Source organism: Symphodus melops (assembly GCF_947650265.1).
Source record: "Symphodus melops genome assembly, chromosome: 3".
NCBI classification, from domain to species: domain Eukaryota; kingdom Metazoa; phylum Chordata; class Actinopteri; order Labriformes; family Labridae; genus Symphodus; species Symphodus melops.
This window is the reverse complement of record NC_136693.1, coordinates 13,103,139-13,127,363: the sequence shown is the minus strand read 5'-3', so window position 1 is coordinate 13,127,363 and position 24,225 is coordinate 13,103,139. Positions and strand designations below refer to the sequence as shown.

The following is a 24,225-nucleotide window of genomic DNA, read 5'->3' as shown; positions in this document are numbered from 1 at the left end:
GCGATCTTCGATCAAATGATTACAGAAAAGATCTGAGATTGTCTTCTGCCCAAATATGATAACAATGAGGACCAAAACTCTCGGCTGATTTATCTTGGCACCTCACCAGACTTATATTTCTCCAAAAACACAAGAAAGCCTCTCAGTGTTTATGACTTTCCCCAGTCAAGAGCTTTCATGAACTCGTCTTCTGTGAACGACAGCAGCTTTGAAGCTTCAAAATGCATCTACACAAAAAACGAGAGAAAAGGTGGTCGGATGAGACTTGGTTAAAAAGGCTTTGCACAAACAGGGTATGGTAGAGACACTCACCTTTTGTCTTTTGAGGATGTCAATCAGCTTCAGCTGTTTCTTGAAGCCCACAATCAGCTCTGCTTTCTGCTTTTTAAGCATTTTGTTTTCAGCAAGCAGATTTTCTTTACTCTGAAGTTCCATGCTTGTCTTGTCCTTTGGTAAAAGAAAATAAAAATGAAAGACTAAGTCAAACACTAATCACAACTGATGCTTACAAGCTTGTTTGAAAAACACTTAGAATCATTCAGTGTGTTAAAACCTGTGTGAATTCTGCTTCACTTATGGAGCTCTCTGTTGTTAAAGATGTTATTGACACTCACTTTTCCATTCAAAACTTCAGCAACATGACAATGTTACTCACATGAGTTTATTTATTTATAGATTTACTGAATGAACCCTGCAACTTCTCATTAAGTTGTCATGCTCTTTAAAGGTGTAAAACCCAGTTGGTACTTAATAACATTTAAAATCACATTCTTTGTATTTTTGTGTTTTTTTTAAACCTCTGAACCAGTAGACATTTTGATTGTATAACCAGAACTTAACCCATGTCAACCAAGTCATAAAGACGTGATGTTCTTTGGTATCTTCTGATTTAATGTGTACATTTAAAGGAGGAAGGAAATCACAACAAAAACCATAGTTTGCGGTTTGACAAATGTTTATCTGCTTTATCTTCCTGCTTTACATGTTTGTAGAAGAATGTTAACCATTGTTTCTGGCATGTCATTGATCTTGCAAAACTAAATATGCAAAGATGGATGTGATTGTCTCTAAATAAACTCCACTTTAGAAAGCAAAGTGATGTTTTATGTTGTCGGCATTTTTTTTTTAATGAATCAAAATCTGTAATGTGATTTGAAAAGACCTATTTTGAATCATATCAGTTCTCAAACTAGTAGCATGTATCGATGACGCTGATGTTTTCCTACCTTGTCCGCCTGCTTCATCTTGTTCAGTTGAGTCTTGAACTTCTCCACCTCCTCCAGAGCTCTGTTGAGACGAATCTCCACAGTGCCATGAACAGCTGCTGCTTGTTTCTGGGATCGATTCAGATTTTCTATTTCCTGAACAAAAACATCAGCCAGGGAGAAATGACCTTTTTAAATTCAGGAGTGATGAAGGATGGTATGGTAATTGTACCATTTGAGTAGCTGGACTTGTATGAAATGCTCACAGACCTTGTGTAAAGCCGACACTTGCACTTGAAGACCGTCACTTTTTTTTGCAGACTCCTCTGCCAAAGCTCGCTGTTTCTCCAGCTGTGTCTGCTGAATACTTGTTGTTTTCTGCAGTCGGGCTCGATCCTCCTCCAGCTCTTTCACTTTGACGCTGAGTTTCGCATTCTCATCATCCTGCATTGACAGACATCATTTGATCTACAAACAATATCCCTTTTAAAGACAATATTTAAAATGCGTTGATGCACGGTCCAGTGTTTTACAAAATGATGAATTTGTAGCCTTTGGAAAGACAGACTTCTGGGAAAATGATGATTATTTCAACACATTGTTACTTTTTCTGACAGGTGAGTGTCAAATGTGCATCAGCCTTTTCTCAGTCATGGTGCGTGGCTGTTAAACAGAAGCTCTGCCCCCCCTGCTGATGCTTAGGGGCAACAACAGTTACAGTTCAATCATTGTGTAGCTGCACATTATTTTACCTTCTTGTAATATTCACAACTGAGTTGATCCACTTCCTCTTGCATGATCCGCAGTTTTGCCTTCAGGACTCGTATTTGAGCATCTGAAACACCTTCACAAAACAGAGCAGGGAACTGTTCTTGACTTCTTCTCAAATACAATAAAAAATATATCAAGTTCATCATGTGGTTTACATAATTAGTTATTTAGAGTTAAAGCTTCCATTAAGATTGGGAGCTAAGATGTCACCATCATAGAAAAGCTTCATGTTCTGGTAAATTTGAGAACCAACAATGCAAACCAACTATTATTGCAGTAAATCGAAATTCTTTTTGGTACTCGACAAAAAACCTTCCACCAAATGTGTGTTATAAATAACATGTATCATCATCATTGTTGTTAAAGGGATACTTCACCCATTTGCATGAAGCTTTGTATCATTAGAAACATGGTATTAGTGTTGAATGGTCATGAATGCAACTCTCATTTTGCCCTGAGACGAGAAAATGTTGTTTTCTTCATGTGATGCAAAAAGCGTCATATTGCATCAAAAACACATTTTTCTCGTCTCAGGGCAAAATGAGGGTTGGATTCACGACCATTCAGCACTACTACCATGTTTCTAATGATACACAGCTTCATGTAAATTGGTGAAGTATCCCTTTAAAATGACCTGATACTATATTTTCTCCAGCGTCATCCACAACATTTTCTGAGGCGACAGTGTGGTCGTTCATCTTCTCCTCCATGCTTTGAATTGTCTTTGCTAGAAAACAATCATCTGAGTCTTCTGTAGCTGCCAGATCCTCCACCTGAGATGTTTTTGGGGTCCTGAAAAGAGCAAGCAATGTGTGTCAATCTTATAGTAGCCTTGTAAATAGAGTTTGATGCAGAATACATTCAACCAAATCGATGACCTTATAGATCCATACTTTTCTTATAAAAACCATCTAAAATCCAACTTACGCTGGTTTCCATTGAGTCTCTTTTCCTTGTTTTCTCGTACACATTGTTTTGTATGTTGAAGTGGCCCTTTTGTCGTTTAATACCTGAGTAAAAAGGTTGTTTTTTTTACAAGTAGCATCATTTTTTCCTGAAGCATTGACAAAGTATGCTAGTGCATTGTCAAAAGTATTTGCTGGTGTTACACATGTAGCATGACTTTATACGCTGAACCAATACCTTCACTCCAGGCTCCTGTGCAGGGCACTGGCGAAGCTTAATGATCCTGCAGATAAAAAGAAGAGTGTATCCATCCATGAATCAATAAGTTAATTTAAGATGTTGTTCATTAGGTGACCTCTTTCTATGGCTTTACAGTGAAACAATGAATATGTGAACGTTCTGTACACAAAGAAAGGTCTACAATCATTTATTACCCTGAGTCATCTTCATCCTCAATGTCAGTTAAATGAAGGGTGGAAAGAGGCCTTGACAGAACTTCACTCTGTTCCCTCTGAAATCAAGAACATACAAAGACACAGTCAATAGAATATTTAAATAAAAATAGATAATACAACAAATGATGGCTTTTTGTTTTGTTCATTTCTAAGAAACATTTTGATAACTCACTATAAGTTGTTCTGCCTGTTTGACAAGATCTGCTGTTTTGGCTTCAAGCTCGGCATTAAGGAGTCTGAAAGAAGAAACAGGGGAGAGAGGACATTGCATGGTAAATTTTTTTAATTACATTAACAGAGCTTTTGTGCATCAGGACTTCCACGTTTATAGTAATTGTTAATTCATTATTAACAAATTATTCATAGAATGGTAATTAAAGCTAAACCAGTGTTAAAGAAAAAGTTTTAATGTTTCCAAAAATGTACATCCAGTAAAAATGCATATAAATATATTTAATGTATATCTATATTTGTGCAGAAAGTACTACTGAAAACTTAAAACATAATATTTGTCTTTTACTGTTATTAGTTACGTTTTTACCTTAAATTGAAGAAACGCCTAAATCTTTTGTAACATACAGTCTTACTTGTATTGTTCTTCCTTAGCAAAGAGGTCATCTGTGTGCTGTCTTGTTGAACCTGAGGCAGATTTAACCTGGGGTCTACCTTCAGCTCTCTTTGACATCTCAGCCTTGCCACTTGAAGGTGAACGTTTCTGCAGAGAAACAAAGAGCAAAGCCCTTAACACACATGCAATTCATATTAAATCAGATGTATGTAATATTCTTTTCTTTTTTTCTCTCAGCCCTACTGACTGAAATTGGCATGCCAATAATCGCTTATTTCAGAAATGGCTTTATACATTGGCTGATAAAAAAAACCCATAGTATGGAAATATTTTAGCCCTTCTGTAATCCAGGAAGTTTCAAGAAAGTTTTGTTTACTTTGTGTATTCTCTATTTAATTTGAAGAGGTCCAATTATACCGGAGGTAAATTTGTTTTTACAAATGTAACCAAAACTAAAAAAAACAAAAAAAAACAGTTCCTTTTACAGAAAATGCTATTTCTTTCTCTGAGAATTGAAACTGAGGTCGTGAAAAGAATTTAAAGCACTTTGTAACATTACGAGATGTTTGTGTACAATAATGACAATTTAAAGAGATTATCCTGGTTTATTTTTTATTTGTTAACTACTGAATCAATTTGTAACCCTTAAAAATGATGATATAAATGTACAAATCGCCTCACAGGTGTCCTCAGTATCCCGACGCTAAAAGGCTAATTATTGTTAGCTTGTGCGCATGTTAGTAAAGAGCTACTTCACCAGCTCGAACAGATTCAGATATATACGTTTGCGAGAACATAAACCCTTTTTAAAAAAAATAAGCGTTTGATAAATACGTGTGAAAAAAGAAATTTAAAACCTGAGAGACCAGCCGAGACTTGGGAACCTTTTTATCACAACTTCTCCCAGCCATCCTTAAACAGGGAAACAAAGTCTCTCTGGTTGCATAGCAACTGAAACCACAACGCGAACTTGGTACGGTAGCCTAGTTAGGACATGAAAAGGCGAACTTACAACCAAAAGTCAATATTATACTTTTACCTTTACACATTTTGGCCATAGTATCTCCCAGTGTATATATATATATATATATATATATATATATATATATAATTTTTTTACATCGTTTACTGGGAGATACTATGGCCAAAATAACGCACTTTGTTTGATAATCAATTAGATATTGTATTTTATGATAAATAATGTTTTTATGTAAAACATAAATCTGATAAATGACAAACCAGTGTAAACTAAGCTAAAATAAACGTGTATCAAATCACATATGTGGAGTTAAGAAGTACATTTACATCTGAAATGTAATATAGTTGGATGAATAAAAGGTAGCAATAAAACAGTTATTTTTTGCTTTGCTGCTGAGATGCACCCAGCTCTTCAAACCCCATTGGCTTGGTATGTTTTTTGAATTTTCAATTTTGCAACTACAGTGTACTGTATGTTTTCATTTGTCTGTGACATATGTTAAGAATAGCATTGGCTTATCCCTCGTTCTTATTATAGCATGACAGTGTGCAGTTATTTTTATTATATTTGTGTGCAACCTGCCAAAAAGTGTTGCATAAATAAATGTGTAATGCAGAAAAATCATCAACATATTGCCCTGTAGGAAATCTAGGCAAAAGGTAACCTATTTTATATCAAATACATAGCATAACAGCTAAGAGATTTATAATAACAATAATGTTAATAATAATAATAATAATAATAATAAAATTACATTACAACTAATAATGAAAACATATCTAAACTTTACCCTCTGCTAAGAAAACATTTATTTTAGTTTTAATGACGGGTCAGCAGCAGCACATGATCGTTTAGGTTCAGCTTAGTCTTCTAGGCTTCTACTAACATGTTGTTTTTAATGCTTGGGTTCTAAATGCGCATGCGTTTGCCCAACAGCCACTACTCACCATGCACATGCACAGAAATCCCATAACGCGAAGGGCTGAGCGCACTGTCGGGACGAGCTAGTTGTTTTTAGCCGTATGTGTATTAGCTACATTCGTATTTATATGCATGCATCACCTGCGTCTTGGGGAGACACGTAGTTTTTCTGCACAGCCTCTTTAATTCACCAAGTGTCCGGACTCGAAGCGAGCGATGTCGGAGGAGGACTGGGCGGCGACAACAACAACAGGGCGCGCTCATGTCCCGTTAGCATCACAACGTCCTCTGGTCCATGTCGCTTAACACTGCAAGGAGAGTACACCCGTCCTCCACGCCTCCCGTCCAGTTTAGCCCAGTCTATTCCGGTCCCGAGGCTCACTGTGATGGCAGAGGAAGACCCCCAGCAGCAGCCGGACAGCGGGGTGACGAGGAGCCTGCCTGGCCTTCTCCCCGGGCTGCAGGGCGCCGAGGCCAGTGCCCTGCAGCTTCGGATCAAGAACTCCATCTGGTGAGGAGGTGTTGACATGCTGCAATGTGCAGGCTTTAAATCTGTGAGGGAAATTAAAAAAAAAAACAACAACATTGATTTTCTGACCCCTTTAGTTTCAAATAAGAGGTGTTCAGTCACAACACCATGACCACAGGATTACTTAATTACAAGTAGGACTGTAGACCTGCATGCAAAACGTTCCTTCAGCAAAGGTGAATGATATTGAAGTATAAGAGCAAAGAAAATAACCGTGTTTGAGCAGGATTTTAGTAAGTTAAAATACCATCTTCTACCTATTTTGTTTCTCATTCAAGCTATTGTGAGACACTTCATAGCCGAGTGAAGCTGGTTTTACTTACAGTGTATGAATCAGAGCAAAGTAAGAGAAACTGTGAAAATATGAACCGTGAAGTAAAATTAATAACGCAACATTTCACACTGAAATTGAATGACAGTGAGGAAAGTAAACACAAGTAGGCTATTAAAGTAATTTCCAATGAAATAAGTAAAAATAGCAATACATGGAAGTGCTAAACTAAAGTACCTCAGTTACTGTCTATAGGTGTAAGTTTTTCCAGTCACACTTCATCTCTGTATGTAGCTTTAAATTTCTATTGAAGTGTGGTGTCCCAGCTGGGAGTCCTGTAAACACATCATTTAATGATGTCATTATTGGGTTTGTAGTTCAGTCGTGGGATAGGGAGGATTTATGTTCATGTAAAAAAATATATATTTTCAACAAGTATAAATTTATTAATAGACTGTAGCACCCTGTTTGTACTGTACTGTGTTAAGATGCAGGAAAGGACTTTTGAATCATAGCAGCTTTTTTAAAAGTGAACTATAATATTATAGTAGTAGGCCTAGTATCATGTTAGACATGTTTTATTAGGCTTCTGAAACCATAAAGCATGTATGACACTTAAAGTCTCCAGTAATTCTATAGATAATAATTCTAAGATTGTGACGAGACATTTTAAGACAAGACACTGAAAACCCAAGTTGCTTCTGATGGCATGGTGTGTGACTTTGTTTGAATTTGATTAGTTAATAGTGATGGGCACTTTGCCATCAGAATGTGGTGTAAATGTGACATGTTGTGTAAAAGTGCTTTGAGTCACCTGAAGGCAAAAAAAGTGCTCCATAAGTACAGCCTGTCTATCATTTACATCACATGCTACCATTTCATTTCTTTTTTTACTGACTGGTCATCAGCATCCTCACAGTTCGAAACCAATGTTAAATTCTTCCTGATTGCAATCAGAATACTTCAGACATGTAAAACAACAAGTATACAACAAGTATACATTTCGTAGTAGCTGTAGCACATTTATAAATTGGCTGTTCAGTTCATTCAAGCCTGTTAAATTATTCTAATTATCCACAGTACATTTACAGCAGTATATTTAAAAGAGCTTACTGAACTCAGGGACCTTTGCTTTCCCTGAAATGAACATTTCTTATGACTGAGTGTTCTATATTGGCACCTACAGAGATAGCCTGAATGTATTTTGTTTACATCAACAATTCTTGAGTTTGAATGAATGTAAAGATACAATTAGTTGCCATGAATAAGGACGACTGGCACTAACCCACAAACAAAAAGTATTTAAACAAATGTAATGAAGAAATTCAATAACTAAGTGTTTAAGAGTTAAAATGGACAGTATAAGAAAACAATTCCACGCCTTTTATACCATGATTCTTTATATGGTCAGCGGTTGGGATTGTTTCATGTTGTGTTCTTACTGAAATGCCCTTTTGTGTCTACATGAAACCGAGCACTACCACTTAAACCTGTTTGTTAAACAACCATAAAACATCAGAAGACTGACCCACCATAATACAGTTTGTCCTTAATGTATTTGTCTTTTGATGATTTGTACCAATTGTATAGGCAGGCGTGATCCTCATATTTGTGGGGATACAAAAAATGGAACACTGTTTTTTACTTTCAAAAAATAGGATACCACTCTCTTTTCAAAATCAGTATGAAGAGTCACATTTAAACAGCTGTCTGTGGCAGATTTCTCTGTTTCACTTGAATATTAATACTAAAACATCAGTAGCAACAATTCTGCCTGTCTTCTAAAATATGGGCAGACACCTGTCTCCACCCTCCATGGGCAAACACTCCATGTCCCTGATTCATCCTGCTCTCAATATATTTAACCCTTAAGAGGATTAGGGCATAAATGTTGACGTTCACCTTAAAGACCTGCTCCTCAGACGTTCTTTGCCGTATGAGACAGTCTTGGGATCAGGAAGTTCATTTACATTATCACCCACCACCTAGCGATATGTTATATTGAAGCCACATAATTAAAGGCTTAATTTCAGCAGGACTGTATCACAAGGTGAGGCATCTCTAGTATTTATTTTTTTACATTTTCTTCTTTACAGAAAGTGTCATGTGTCGTTGAGTTGACCTGGCTGCCCAGCCTGCTCACAAACAGCTTAATGACGGCCTTTCCCGCACTGGGAAAGCTCCAGCCCCCTGGTTACAGTAAATTAAAGTGAACTGTTCTTGTCATGGCTTAGGGCATCCACTGATTCTGACCTCTGTCTGAATTCAACCTGCCTTTGGCCTCACTGTCAACAACATCCTGGCAGGACTGCAGATTAAGAACGAGACCTGGAGAGGTTAAACATGTTTCTGGTGTGACTCTTTGTGGTTGTTTTGGGTTGAGTTTGAATCAGTCTGGAGCTTTAGGATGAATGCCCTCTTAAACTTGTTTTGCCTGAATATTTAATCTTGCATATTTCATACAGGATAACCTCATTTTTCTGAACTTTAAATTTGTACTGTATTCTTGAGAGAAATCTTAATGGCCCACTAATGAAGAATAGACAGTTGGCATGTAGTGTATAGATTACAGAAAATATAGTGGGAACATCCGGGAACTTGAAGTGATTATAGTTTCTCATTTCTCAAAATATGTTTAAATATTACAGTGAGAAAGACACATAGGAGTAATGGGTGAAATACAACTATCAAATTCTGCTGTCAAGGTTGAATTGAAATGGTAAAAAACTGATGTAAAGTATATTTACTCTATGCCAGCCCATGAAACCCTCTGCCCTGTGTGATAAATGCTGTCTGTCAGAGACAATAATACCAGAGTGTCTCGCTCTCTCTCCCTTCTTTTACATATGACAACATATGTTCCTGGCGTGGGATATATGACCTGAGAGATGCTAAGGGGAGGGTCGACACATACCAAACATTCCTGTGCTTTATAAATAAATAGACTTTAGTCATAAGCACTCATGTTACACATGCTCCATACTAATTTATACCGTCTTTATTTTGCAGCAAATCTGTTCAATCAAAAGTGGAAAACATTCTGGTAAGTATACTTTAATCTTGTTTTTGTTGTTGTTGTTGCAAATTGCAATTTTAACTTAATTTTACAAAGATTTTTTTTTTTTTTTGGCAAAAAAAATGCATACAATTTTTCTTTATTTTTGGTTTGAGAATAAAGAGCTGAAACACAGTTGTTTTATTATGGACCTTTGGCCCGTAGAAGATCTTAAGTAACTTCTAATAGAGACGTGACATCTTTGCTGACATGCTAACGTCTACTGTTTGGTTGTTCTGACCTTATCCATGTTAGGTGTATGATGACATTTATTTATCTGTAAGAGGGATAGCTGAAACATTACTGATTTAATTGTACTGTATGACTGTATTATGGGCCAACAAAGAATCCATCACATTTAGGAGCATATCACACTCTACCCGACGCTATTCCAGTACTCTCTGAATCAAGAAAGTTTCAGATTTGTTCAACTCGCACAGACGCTAGAAGAAATATTATTCCCAGGATGTCAGCTCAGTATAAAGTCTGTGTGATGGGCCCATTAATCCACGGACACAGATACTGATTTATAGTGAAATCCATATGGCCTCATATAGTTTCCTCCTCTCTCAATGGAGTTTAAATCAGTGTGTCATTCAACATGAGTTAGCTCTTCAGAGTATCTGTAGTAGGGCCCCTTTAAATGTACATGAGACCTTAACATATTTATTACAGTCCTACAAAGGGAAAATGTTGCTTATAAGATATTTTAACATGCTTATTAATGATTAATATGATGGCTTTTAAAATGTAAGCTAAACTCAAAATGATTCTGCATTTTTTAGCAATTTTATTGATTAACTGCAAATCAAGCTATTTAGAATCGATTAATCAATTGTTATAGCAATTAGTGTATCTTCACTAAGTGTTATGCCATTATTATATAGCCATATAACTAAGTTATATGGCTATCTCTTACATTTTAATAGTGTTTCTTGTGTACACAGAAAAATAAATGTAGGAGTCTAATCTCTTATTTATTATAAAATATGTGAAACAGTTTGAACCAAGTAAACCTTCTCTATGAAAACCTTTGCTTTGATTGTACACTTGTGAAGTGATATGTTATTAATATAATGTATTTAGAGTGAAAATGGTGTGCCCACTGGTTTGCTCTTAACCAAACAGTCAAATATGATTGATACAAAACTACTTTTTACTTATCTTTTACTGGTTAAAAAAAAAGTTTGTCATAATACCTGAAATGGATTCTTCTCTTGTTGAAACATGAATCTGTAGTGAACTTGGGTCATATATGTTGTAGAAATGTGAAATACATTTTGAAGTTGGGGCCATCTTGACTGAGAAAAGACAGAAAGTGTGTTTTTGGCTCATGTGGTTGAGAGACGACAACTCCCAGAATGCACAGCACCACGGACCCCTCCCACTGAAGCTACTGTGCTCTATTCATAGTCTATGTCTTTAACACATACAGCCTTTATCTCTACTGATTCCAAGATTACAGAAGAAATTGGCATCTTAGAAATTCCTCGAAGCAAACTGACTCTCTGTCTGTGTCCATAGGCAAACAAGCACAGACGGCAGCAGCCGCCTCCCGTTCCTGAGCCTTAATGCTTTATTGCAGCTTGTAGAGAGAGATATGAACATCGATTCGACATTAAAATCCCCTTCGTCCATACCATTTTGACCTTGAAACATACTTTTTTGCTATTCTCGGTTCTTCTAAGCTTTCTTCACAGAGCCTGTTAGCACAGCAAGACGATGAACGTTGCTTTAAGATTCTGGCTGTGAGGCCCCGCCCACTGAGCTGGGAGTAGGTTTGTAGCTTCAGTGGGTCGAAAACATGAAGCAACTAAAGCAGCCTCCGATGACACAAAATGACTCCATGAAACTTGCGTCATTGGAGGCTGCTTTTCAGACAAGATATACAGAGTTTTCCAGTCTCAGGGGAAAATAAGGGCAGGATGCACGACCATTCAAAATACTACAAGTTTTCTAATAATACAACGCTTAATGCAAATGGAGGAATCATCCCTTTGATTATTCAGTAATAGAAGAGCTGATAGGTTGATTTGTTATTCTGATGCACTCAGCCCAATTAGCTATTCCAAACTGTTTCTAGATAGAATGCTAAAATAAGCTATGTTCAAACTTTATATTCAATGATTTGAAAGTGGTATCCAACCCCCAATGTACACAGCGTCAGGCTGCGACTCAATACCACATTAGAGGATGCTGTCTTTGGTTCTTCAGGAGCCACAGTTATCATTTCATCTACAGCCGTTATAGTGAAATAGATGATAACAGATTCTCTTACGCTGTAAACTACTTTCTTAATTGGCAACTTTCTGTTGAATCAAAATAATAATGAGCAACTAAAATGTACACTACATACAGTTTACATAGATTTGGGAAATGTCACTGTGTGAGGGTAAAGGAAGTTCACTGTATGCAGAGCTGAGGATACAGACGGCCACAGTCCGAGGAAGTGAGCCACTACACAGTCCAACAATGTCCTTGGAATGATAAATTACAAACATCTGGAACGTCATTTGAAATACAGATCATAGTAAAAAAACAAGTAAAAAATTAATAGTTCTTTATTAAAAAATATTTCCTATTCATGGCGCCCAGGGTCTGTTACTGTATAATGAGCTGTGGCTCCCTGACAACCAAGTGTTTAAAGAGAGAGGACACACGGAACGGCATTTATTCTTAGGAGCCAATTGAGAGAGGGAATATTTCCGAGTGAAGACATGTATGTCTGTGCACTCAGCAGCAGGCAGCGAGCTGTCTCGGCAGAAGGGCTAACAGCAGAGGATTGTAGTTCACCTTACACGCTCCCCTGCTCCCTCTCTGTGTTCGTACTGTTTGCATGCACATGTTTGTGTGTCTCGACTCTAAATCTGTATCAAGGCAGAATATTTATACTTTGTAACTATACGCTCCTAAACTTAAACTCAAGTTAAAGTTTTCCATGCTCCTCACTTCCAGCATGAATTGCAGCTGAACTGGTGGAGAAGAACAAAAAAAATTTGCACACGATTATGAAAACCTCGTTATGTGACTGGTCACTAATGTGGCCTCACACAGAAGGGAGTGGGTGGGTTACAGGGGTCTGATGAATTCTATGTACTGAACCAATCAGTCTTTTATTTTTACATATGTGATCTTCCCCATGTGACAATTATTTAAATATCTCTTTATGATCGCGATCCTTTGAGCTACATGCTAACCTCACTAACATATTCATAACTACATTGTCACCATTCGGATGTCTCGCTGGTACACTGTGTACAATCTTCAACATGAGCACATGATCAGGACAAGACACAAACTATAGATGATTAGAATCTCATTAGAAGTTTTTTGATCATCTGTCAAATAGACCAAACCAATTTCAATCTGTTAATGGTACTGGGGGGGCTTTAGTTCTACTAAAACTGGAGAAGATGTTGATGTTTCAACAAGATACTGGAAATTATTTTAGCAGTTGGGGGAACTTTTTACTCAAAATAACCACATTTAGGGGTGCTGGTGTCCCAGCGTTGTTGCGTATGCATCCTGGGTTCGATTACAACCTGATCTGTGGCTCTTTCCCATGTGTCATTCCCCATTCTCTTTCTCCCTGATTACTTACTGTCCTATCTCTAAAATAAAGGCATGCAAAGTTCAAATATAAAATCTAAAAAAAACATCCTCTGGTTAGCGTGCACAACAAGATCTCTTCAACTGGTCTCATTGTGGTTGGGATCTTTCAAACTGCTCTACTTTGGATAGTAGCTTACTTTTTCTTGATGAATAGAATAATAAGTAATATACTAAAAACTCTATTTTATTTTTACAGCAAGATGTGGAGAAGTTCTCTGACATAGAAAAACTCTACCTCTACCTTAAGTTGCCTTCTGGTCCCAGCAGCAGCACTGAAAAAAGGTAAGAATACACCTGCCCACTCAAGGTATATACAGAATGATGAAAAATACAACAAAGAAATAGCAAACCATTCAGATAGTCAATCATTTGCAGTTAAAAACAACTCTGTTTGCTGATGTCTAGGTTTAGGCCTGAATACTATAGAAAAATAGTTTTTATTTCTAACACACGCGCACACACAGGACGTTTGTCTTGTATTCAATCAATAAATGATCCACATCTTTTCTCAGTGACCAGAGTGCCCTGTCATCGAGCCGCACACAGCAGATGCACGCGTTCAACTGGATCCGCGATCATTTAGAGGAATACCCAGAGACGTCTCTTCCCAAACAGGAAGTCTACGATGAATACAAGTAGGTTCAAACAGATTAAAAATGTTTACATGACTAACCAATTTCAAGCTGAGACTTTATTGTTAAATTAATAGTTTTTTATTGAACACAAACTCGTTTTTTGCTACGGCTTCACTTTAGAGTTGATGTTGTATTTGTATAGTTTACATTGGAGTTGAACCTTTAAACGGATAAGCTACTAATGTGTGAGATTCTTCCTCCGGTTGCTGAAGCGTCTGTATAAATAGACGCTGCAGGCATGGGAATCACAGAGAGCAACATGTGTTGGTAATATTAGAATGGAAAGTCTGAGACAGCCATTGAAATGTTCTGACAGTGTTATGTAACTGTCTTTTTAACTCTAACAGATCAGAAATACTGCGCCCTCCAGAAATATTGGCGCCTTTCAGATAGACAGGTGAAGCATCTTTTAAAGAGACACAAAGTGCAACACGTTGTTTTTTTAGTGACACATTCAGTAATCACTTCACTTTCAATCAGATTCCACACTTTAAATATAAAAGTACTTAGCACTTTGTGTAAGATGGGAATGTCAGATATGGTTGCCACTTAGAGTAGTTTGCATGTTCTCATTTACAAATGTGTCAAACTGTGAGCCACAGTTAAACTCCAGTTTTGCAGTTGTACTGTCTTTAGCTTCACGTGTTGTACATTTGAACTTGCTTTTGCTGAGGTGTTTTGGCCGCTCTGGGGGAGAACAACAGGCTCTAAATATATACTGACACAATTTCCCATTTTAGTTGGTATTAAGTGAACATTTTAGCAAAAAGATGCCAATTTACCAATCCAGCAGTTACAGATTAACACCTTCATTTATTTGATATTCTCTCTTCTGGTCTTCACCAGCTACTGATGAAAACAGTGCTCTACTATTTTTTTAAGCCACTTATCTCCCTTATAGATCGTTATAGTGACTGCTAATTAGAGAAGAGTCGAGTGTGTTTAACAAATCTTTTTTGCTTGAAAACACTTTTAAGACATTAGAAAGATGTCTTATAAAGTTATGTGCTTTAACACTGGAACAATAAGCTGAAAGACACTAAAGTACAGTGCCGAGGGGAGCTGAAGGCCAGGTGTTATTTGGCTGAACTTTCTTATGCGTTTTGCTCAGAGTGATGATAAATTTTTTAGGATTCAAGGCATTGATTGCCATTTGATTTTGGACTGACTGGATTGTTTTGTTCATTCTTCATTCTTATATGCGTTTCAGGAGCTTCTGTGATAATTTGAACTACCACCCGCTGAGTGCTGCAGACTTTGGAAAAATGATGAAAAATGTCTTCCCCAATATGAAAGCGCGTCGACTTGGCATGAGAGGAAAATCTAAATATCCTTTACTGGAATGGGTTTTAACTGTCTGGCCTCTGTCTCTGGTCACAGACCATCTGCTGTTGCAGTTCATAAGCTCTCTAAATATAGATGAGAAATGAAATAAAGTCCCCCTCTGCCTCAGAAGCACAAGCATAATACAGAGGCCCATGGGGACTCTGTCATTTTGACCTCCATGACATAATTGTGTCAGTTTTTTCTAAAACTATGTACATGTTGATGACCTTTAGTCATTCAGGGTCAAAAGTGTCATTGTGTCAGGTGAGATCACAAGATATGAATTCATGTCTTATAATGTGGAAACACTTTGTTTTCCTGATGAATTTTCAAAGAAACTTGGATTGATTATTCATTCAGACAATATTTCCAAATATAACCTATAATTTAAAATCAAATCTAAACTATGTGTGGTTCATTAAAACCATTGAAATTAAAGTTTTATATCTGAACACAAATAGAAACACAGCATCAGTCTATAGACTCGGTTGCCTTACAATCTTCACTAAAACAAATGAATATAATTAAAATATTTTTTTTATTGCACAAGTTATATAAGGTGTAATGCAAATTTAAACAGCAAGATTCCTTGATGTTTCCTAATCGTATTTAAGTCTCTGTCACAGTTAGAACAATAGCAATAGATAGTCTTTCAATGAATGCATGTATTTTGAGTTCAAATGACACATTTCTGTGCACAGCATCGTCACACTTTTGATTGGAGGTGTGTAACAAGGGTGACACTCTTGTGAGGAATACAGTGCAAAACATTTGATCAAAATCTTAGCTTAAGCTTAAGAACCTGTGTGGTCCTGTTTTTCATTGTGGGTTTTGCTTATCCCAATTTTTATTATGTTGAATAAGGAAATCCTGCATTCATATTAAAACACAGAAGAAAACAATGTTGTGCTACATTAAGAATGAATTGGTGGTACAGCATTAGAACCTGGACCATAAAACTTGATTGCACAATCAGTTGGAATAAACATTTAAATATAAACTGGAACTTATTACTACACCGAGCCTGCTGCCACTTTTAGACTCCTAGTGTCTATTTTGTATGACGGCAATATTGGTATTTTGTGCTACTCCTTTTGTAAACAGTTTCAGTAATGTATATAAACTTTGATAAAGTTTATGTTAAAGTAATTTTTTTATGACAGTGATACTAATTGGTGTGAAATTGTTATGTACTGTTGTTATTACCATGGATGTTTTTGTGGATCTTAACAAGCTTACATATTGCTATAGCGGGCTCAGAAAGAGGCCTTTTGTTCACATGCCATCTTTGCCCACTCTTGATAACCATAAATCAAGCGACGTAGTAAGTACATTTACAACTTCCTTATTTCTAACTTCATTAGAACTTGTGCTTTGTAAAATACAATCTCTCTGTAAATTATTGGTCATATATATGTAACCTTTTATTGCATTGTGTGTAGCTCCAGTGTGACCTCCTGGAGTCAGCAGGGCAGCTGAACAACATAAAGGAGGAGGTTCGATTTGCGGCGTGCGATCTGGTGTGTGAATGGGCCCAAAAGGTTCTGAAACGGCAGTTTGATGCAGTGGAGGACCTAGCTCACTTCCTCATTGACAGCCATTACATCAGCAACAAGTCTTTAGCAGCTCTTACCATTACAACTGGCACAGCAACAGGTAAGAGTGTGGAAAAAGGTCTGTAGTGGCCTCTGGTGGCAAATGGCTGTTACTGCTCATTTGTTCCATATTTGATGTGTGATCCCAACAGTTGCTGCTGCAGAAACCAGTCTCAACACAATGAGATAAAGACTTATTATTTCTTTGTTTTATGATGTCCAATTATCAAATCAATTTAAGATGTAACTTTAGCGTATATATCAATGTATTTTCATATTGTAATAATGTAGTTCATACTTTTTTCAACAATATTAAAACTATACTGAGCTAAATCTTCTTCCTTTCTTTAGAGGGTCATACTCCTCCTGCAGTTTCAGCGTTTGTCCCCACTTCTGAGGCTCACTCCTTCCAGCCTCATGTGACGACGCTGTCCTCACCTTCTGTCGATGCAAAGCAGCAGCTCCAGAGAAAGATCCAGAGGAAGCAACAGGAACAGAAGCTGCAGTCCCCTTCACCTGGCGAGGGACCAGCAAGGAGGACAGACGATGGTTTGCCTTGTGCGAGTCCGACACCTCCGTCCCCTCAGCCAGCCCTAGGCATCATGGTCACTGCTGTACCCAGCCCTATCACGGTGAGAAAGCAGGTCTCTTTTAACTCTCGACTGTAATTAATCAGCCAAGAATGTAATACAGCTGAATCAATTTGCAGGACAAAACCGGTTTTAACACTTTGACAAAAAAGACATTCCTGACCATTTCAAAAGCGCCACTGCATAGTTGGTTACTGGGTTGTAGTCAGCTTACAGAACAGAACCAACATCCATGTATGTTCAACAAAACATAGTAACGGTAAACCAAATAGACAAAACATTTACTAGAGCATAATTTGTAAACCTTGGCCAGACATGAATGTGCTTTGAAATCCTTTGAAATGCACTAAAGGAAACACCAATCATGTTGTCAGATAAATAAACTATAATTGAGCTGTTTCTCTGTATGATTGGCTTCCCCCTCTCTAGGTTCATAGAGGCCACCAGCTGATGTCTCCCAGTACAATGGCGACAGTTGAGAACAAAGTGCTGCCCATCAACTTCCAAATGGTGACCCAGCCAGTTCAAGCAGTGAAACAGAGCCCCAAAACCCCTCAAAATGTTTTAGCCAGTCTCGCTGGAGAACGCTCTGCACGGCAGCGCTATGCACAAATCCTGCCCAAGCCTTCACCTGCTGTCGCTCTGCGCTCGCCCTCCACCATGATTATTGGCAACAACCCCATAAAGACTGTGATGACCGCTTGTCACGTCAGCCCAGTCAGTTTGGTCAAGATGACAGCCATACCGCTCACAACCAGCAGTAGCAGCACCACATCCTCTCTAACAAACACCACTCTCCGGCCAGCGTCTGCAGGCATTAGCATTTCTGCAGTAACAGATGACATAAGCAACAATCAAATGATGAGGAGCACCTCTGCAGTCCCCATCCTCGCCCCAGTGGCAAGAACAGGGCCGGCTGCTAACACCCCAACCATCGATGTTGAAATGGAAGTTGAAGCTATACATAAAAACAGCCAAATGCATAATCCAAACAGTCCAGTTTTGACTCAAAGAGTAATGGCAAATAGAGCTGGAGGGGCCGTGCAAAGGGCTGCCAGCGTACCCATACCTCACACTAAAGGCTTTCTGGGCCTGGAGGAAATATCACACGGCATGGAATGCAACACAAGGACATCTTCAGGCATTAACCCTGTGGCAGCAGGCGTAAGCAGAAATAATAGCTCTAATAATGCAGGTAATATGCACTTAACTTCTTCCACCATGAATGCCAGCCCTGTTTCTTCACTGAACACCAGCAGAGCTCCTTCATTTGGGGAAAGCAGCAGTGTAACATCAGCAAAGGAAGGTTTTTTAGCCACTAAAAGCCTCAGGAAACGTTCTGGTCTAAGTCCAGACCTTTCTCCAATTAAGAGGATTTTTATGCCCCAACAATCAGCAGAGGGCGCTGGTTTTGGATACAGTAATAAAAACACATTTGTCAACGTCTCCAGGCCAGGAGCTCCAACGAGACCTGAAAGTGCACCAGCGACCAGGGAGGTAGAGACAAAAATGAGCTGTTCCACTCAGGACCACGCACTGTGTACTACAACTTTCAGAGCCAGTGGATGCTTCTCTGCTGCCAAAACAGCAAGCTCAATGCAGAGTAAAAATACTGCCACTGTTATGGAAACTAGCACCTCAGTCAGTCACGCTATAACACACCAACAGCAAGTGCACACAGTGTCTAACGCACACGCCGAACCGAAGGACCACAACCTCCAAAGAGGTCCAGGTGTCGGGGATGTTGGTTTAAACTCGGAACTGCAACAACAGCAACAGACCTACATGCTGTCCAATCATGCCGCTGAAACATTACAGTTTTTCAATCAGACCTCATCAGCGAGCCAGCTCCCGATGCAGACTGACATGAACTACTTTTCCTTTGACGATGACGTGACTCAGGACAGCATTGTGGAGGAGCTCGTGCAGATGGAGGAGCAGATGAAGCTTAACAACATGCAGGAGTTTGCCGATGGTGTTGCAATGCCTGGCCAACAGACTGTGATGTCAGATAACATCATGCCCACCAGTAAGTCCATGACCACCTTCTATCATGCTGCAAACAGCAGAAGCTGCAACAGCAACCCCATCAAAACTCCGACCCCCACACCCACATCAGAAATCATGGGAGGAGTCCAAGGACTCACTGGAGAGAGCCCCTGCTCCCGCATCGCCTCCACCACCCCGGTGGACAGCGCGCTGGGAAGCAGCCGTCACACCCCAGTCGGTACTCCTCACTCCAACTGCAGCAGCAATGTGCCCCCCAGTCCAGTGGAGTGCAGGAACCCATTTGCATTTACACCCATCAACTCCAGCATCACAGGTTTTCCTGACGACAGCACGTTCTCCTGCAGCCCCATCAAGCCCATGCAGAGACCCATGGCCACCCACCCAGACAAGACCAGACTGGAGTGGATGAGTAACAGTTACAACAGCAGCAGTGGGAGCTTAAACAAATCAAACAACGGAATGGGAATCCTCCCCAGTTATCAAGGCTTGATAGGCGGCCAGTTTCAAAAACCTCACGCCTTCGCTGTTCCTCACGCTAGGCACCACGACAACCATTTTGGGTGCTTGACCCCCATCTCTCCTGTGCAGCAGCAGGTCACTAGCATGGCTAAGCAGGAGGGGTTTGCTGTGCCCGCCCCTTTGGATAACAAAGCCACAAATTCGCCTGCTTTCCGTTGCCGCAGTGTGAGCCCTGCAGTGCATCAGAGGAATTTTTCCGGGAACACAGGAAACCTTCCGCATATCCCTCCTTCAGTCGCGTCTCCCTTTAACTCTCCCGTGACGCCTGAGGTGTTGAATATCTTTGCAAACATGCAGACAAATCTCGGGGTGAGCAGCATGGCCCAGAGGAGTCATTCTGTGCCGCTCAATGTCATGATGCAAACTGAAGTCCTGCCTGCACAGGGCCAACAAGGCAACAGCAAAAACATCACCAGTGTCCTTCTGAGCAAGCTAGATGGGACCCATGATGACTCTGTGCGGGGTTTGGGCATCAATAATTTACCTTCCAGTTACACTGCACGTATGAACCTCACCCAGCTCCTCGAGTCTGACAACAACCTTTCGTGTGGTGGCAATCAGCTCAGCCTGATGACCTCTGAGTCCACGGGCACTCGTATGTTACAGAGGCCAAGTTACCACATGGAAAATGCTATTAATGAACAAATTAGTCAGTCAGGTGATAGTAGAGACCAAATGATCTCTGAAGTTCCTTTGAGCTCACAGCAGCATCAGCAGTGTGATTTTAGCAGCTCAGTCAAAGACCTCCTGACAGACAACGGGCTCACTGCTGGATGTCCGCTCATGGAGCAGGTGTCAGCGCTAACGTCAGGGGGAGCAGATTTCCCGTGTGAAATCAGAATGACATCCGAGCTCTCCAACAGCATCAATGACCTGAACACTCTGGACACAAACCTTTTGTTTGACCCAAACCAGCAGCAAGGGCAATATCAAAATACTGCCAGGGAGGAGGAGGAGTTTGTGAATGATGCGCTCTTTCAGCAAATAACCAGCGAGGCGGCACATTCGAGCGGACTCGACTGGCTGGAAAGCAAAGACCATCCCACTGTTGGGTTGATGGGTTGAGATTAGGGCTTTTTTTTAGTCATGTATAATATGTTAATCAGTGGTTTGTTTTTATCTATTTTTACTTTTTTACACTTTGTAATGTCACTCTGGATTAATTGAGGTTTGTCCAGTTTAAGTGCCAGACTGAACTGCAATAATGCTGCAAAGCTCTGATTAAAATGCTGGTCATTTCACTGTAATCAGAGAACACCACTTCACCTTGTTTGATTGAGAGCATTTCAAACGTGTAAAAAAAAAAATCTTACTCCTAAAACAGCTTTTTATATGCAATGTTTGATTTTTTGATTGAATCATGACAGAGACATGGGTCACCAAGTGTAAAGCACTGAGGAAATGTACACCACAATTATTGATTATCCTTTAACGACAATATCTTCATATATCATTGTGTCTAAATGTTGGTAACTACAGCTGTAATCCATTTAAAACAGTACAGATTACAACAAAACCAAATATGTGTACGGTGATCTATTAACACGATGCTGTGAATCAAACACTTGAATACGAGATTCCCCAAAAAAATGGAAAGAATGGAATGGAAGTATCAATCGTAAGAGAAAAGAAGAAATTTGCTCCGTGCACCAAATACTTGTGTAAAAAGTTTGTTTTTAGTACATTATCTTGCACATAAAAAAATCTAATAACAAAATGTGTTTTAAAATATTCACTTACAGTATGTAAATGCATTTAATATATTACCCTAATCAGTTGTTACTAATGGCTGAAATAATTCTGATTAAATAATTTAACATATATATTTAAGCCAAATCTTCAACATACATCAGCATTGCAACCATCTTAACTAACCCTTACTATAAAGTTATTGAGGCTTCAGTGAACCATTTTGATTTTGTAGCACTCTGTGTCTTTGTTAAAGGGGAATCCATACATTAAGGAGTAAGAGCAGGGGGTGGGGAAAAAAGGCTTGTTAAGTGTTTTCATGTGGACACATTGGAAAAAAAGAATGATAAACTTTTGCATGAATGCCTTTAACCAAATGATGCACTAAGTATTTACATAATATTTCTGTGACAATGAGGACACAAAGCATTGTGGGGCATTGTCAATCAAATTTCATGGCGTAGTCTACGTATATATATAAAGGGAACACTAAACTAAAGTTGAGAACTCGAACATTTAACTACAGAATGGAAAAAGGATCAATTATAACAAAGAATTTAAGTCAATCCCTTTGAATGGGATAGTCCAGCACTTTTGTAGGATAAGGTTAAAAAAAAAAATTGCAATCATGCAAATAGTAATACATTATTTATATTGTTGCAAATAAAACTTTTGAGTCCAGGCTTATGCGTTTATCTGGAAACAACAGAATGCACTAGTAGACGATTTATCCCAAAATAAACACTTTATTTGTAAAGAAGGACGATAAGAAGAACTTCAAAATGTAGGCTCCCAATGTAGCACTCAAAATACTGCTCTGACAATCTGTAGTTCTTATGTTTCTGAACATGAATGCACTGTGCTTGTTTTAAATATTTTATCATGTATACACTGCTGTGTGTGAAGAAGTAACAGAAGTTCCTGAGGGTTTGACTCTGAGCCTTATGTCCATACCAAAGAATGAATTATTGATTAAATATGACCTAATCAAACATGCACTTAGATCTTGGGTGTCTAAGATAAATTGCATATGTGATGGACATATGGATTTCTCATTGATAACAGCCATAATGAATATATAAAATAAAACTTCAGAGCAATATTTAGGATCTTGTTTACTTTTTTTTTATTTTTTAACTTTTGTAAACCTAACACTGATCAAACGGAGAACAACACTGTCATTTATCACAAATGCTTCTCTGTAATAGTGTGTCCCCTGTGTGTGTTTATGTTGTTGGTCACACTAACTGTCTTTGTTGTACAGATGTCTTGCGTGTATTCATTTTACTGCTATTTATTAAAAGTGTTGTTTGTATGGAAGATTTAACCTTGAAACCCCTATAATCTTGTGAATTCACAATAATCTAACTTGCACTGTTACAATGTTTTGTCGTTTTGGAGTGTCATCGTTTATAACCACTTGTCACATACGTTATCCTAAACAACGTGGGGAAGAATGAGAAGAAGAAAAAAAAATCACCTTAATATCCAAATCTTTTCAGGACTTTGAGAGAAAACAATCCTAGAAAAAAAAATGCAAGAATGAGACAATCCATAACTATACAGTGTGAGAGTTAAAGTCCTGATATAATGCAAATACAATACAATTAAACTCTTTGTATTGATACAAGGAGTTGCTTTATACAGTAATCAATTTAATAACTGCAAGATAAGCATATATATGATGTCATTGAGCGAAATGTAGGATTTTGAGCCATTGAGACTTTTCAACTTTCTTATTTGTATTCAGGGTTAAATCTGTTTTTTCTCAGTTTTTATGTTCATCTTTACAGTGTATGTGAAAAACTTTGCATTTATGGGTTTTGCATTGATATTTGAGTTCAATGAAGACTATACCCTTCCTCTTGTTGAAAGTGGTTCAGAGCTGTAGAAATGCCCTCCACTATTATGTTGCTGTGGTTTTTGGATAGTGGGCAGGGATTTCTCCTTTCTTTCTTTCTTTGGCATATAAGCAAGCGCTTTATAAGAGGAAGTGCTTTTTATTAATACTGCTTTGTAAAGACTTTTTTTGAACTAGTAAACTTTTTTAGTACTTCTGGAGTCTGTGTTTCCTTCATATTTGATATGTTTTGTATAGTGGGCTAATGCATTCCTATAACTAAAGATCACATTCAGCACTGAAATGTAGACGGCTAGTTTCTCCTCATGCGTCTCCCGGCAGTGACAGAAAGAAGTGAAAGCTGTTTTTAAAGATTTTAATAGTACAATTGTTCTATATGTTTTCTCTTTCTGCCAGATTTGTCATATTGACAAGAGGGGAACAAATCAGCGCTTCTCTCCTTCTGAGAGAGAGAAGCACTGAAGATGAGCATGGAATTTTGAATGAAACTGGCTTTCACAGTGTGGGAAGAGACCGATCACAGAATTATATTGTCTACAGTATGTTCAATAGAAAAGCAACCTGGGAAATACCAAATGCAGTAAATGGAATTCCAACCACAGTAAAACTTATATCTGATCACACATATAGACGTGTATATGTGTGTATACACACGTATACATCATCTATCTATCTGTCTGTCTATCTATCTATCTATCTGCACATCATTATCTATTTCATAAGATAGG

General features: G+C 38.4%; 2 protein-coding genes across 2 annotated transcripts; one reads left to right on the top strand and one right to left on the bottom strand.

The window, feature by feature from the left end:
* Positions 1-85: 85 nt before the first annotated feature.
* Positions 86-4,871, bottom strand: tex9 (testis expressed 9). The gene is made up of 12 exons (XM_079339209.1): positions 4,763-4,871; positions 3,925-4,052; positions 3,510-3,573; positions 3,317-3,393; positions 3,120-3,165; positions 2,904-2,986; positions 2,611-2,768; positions 1,958-2,049; positions 1,476-1,649; positions 1,227-1,361; positions 313-447; positions 86-227 (listed from the first exon to the last, which is right to left on the bottom strand). The coding sequence occupies exons 1-12, from the start codon at positions 4,814-4,816 to the stop codon at positions 150-152; spliced, it is 1,224 nt and encodes a 407-aa protein (XP_079195335.1). The 5' UTR covers positions 4,817-4,871; the 3' UTR covers positions 86-149.
* Positions 4,872-5,685: 814 nt separating this feature from the next.
* On the top strand, positions 5,686-23,697 carry LOC306821043 (DNA-binding protein RFX7-like). The gene is given in 10 exon segments (XM_079339210.1): positions 5,686-6,145; positions 6,147-6,316; positions 9,615-9,648; positions 13,469-13,554; positions 13,785-13,907; positions 15,118-15,235; positions 16,474-16,557; positions 16,676-16,889; positions 17,180-17,460; positions 17,848-23,697. Coding segments are annotated over 10 exon segments (4,320 nt in total). The 5' UTR covers positions 5,686-6,100; the 3' UTR covers positions 21,013-23,697.
* Positions 23,698-24,225: the final 528 nt, after the last annotated feature.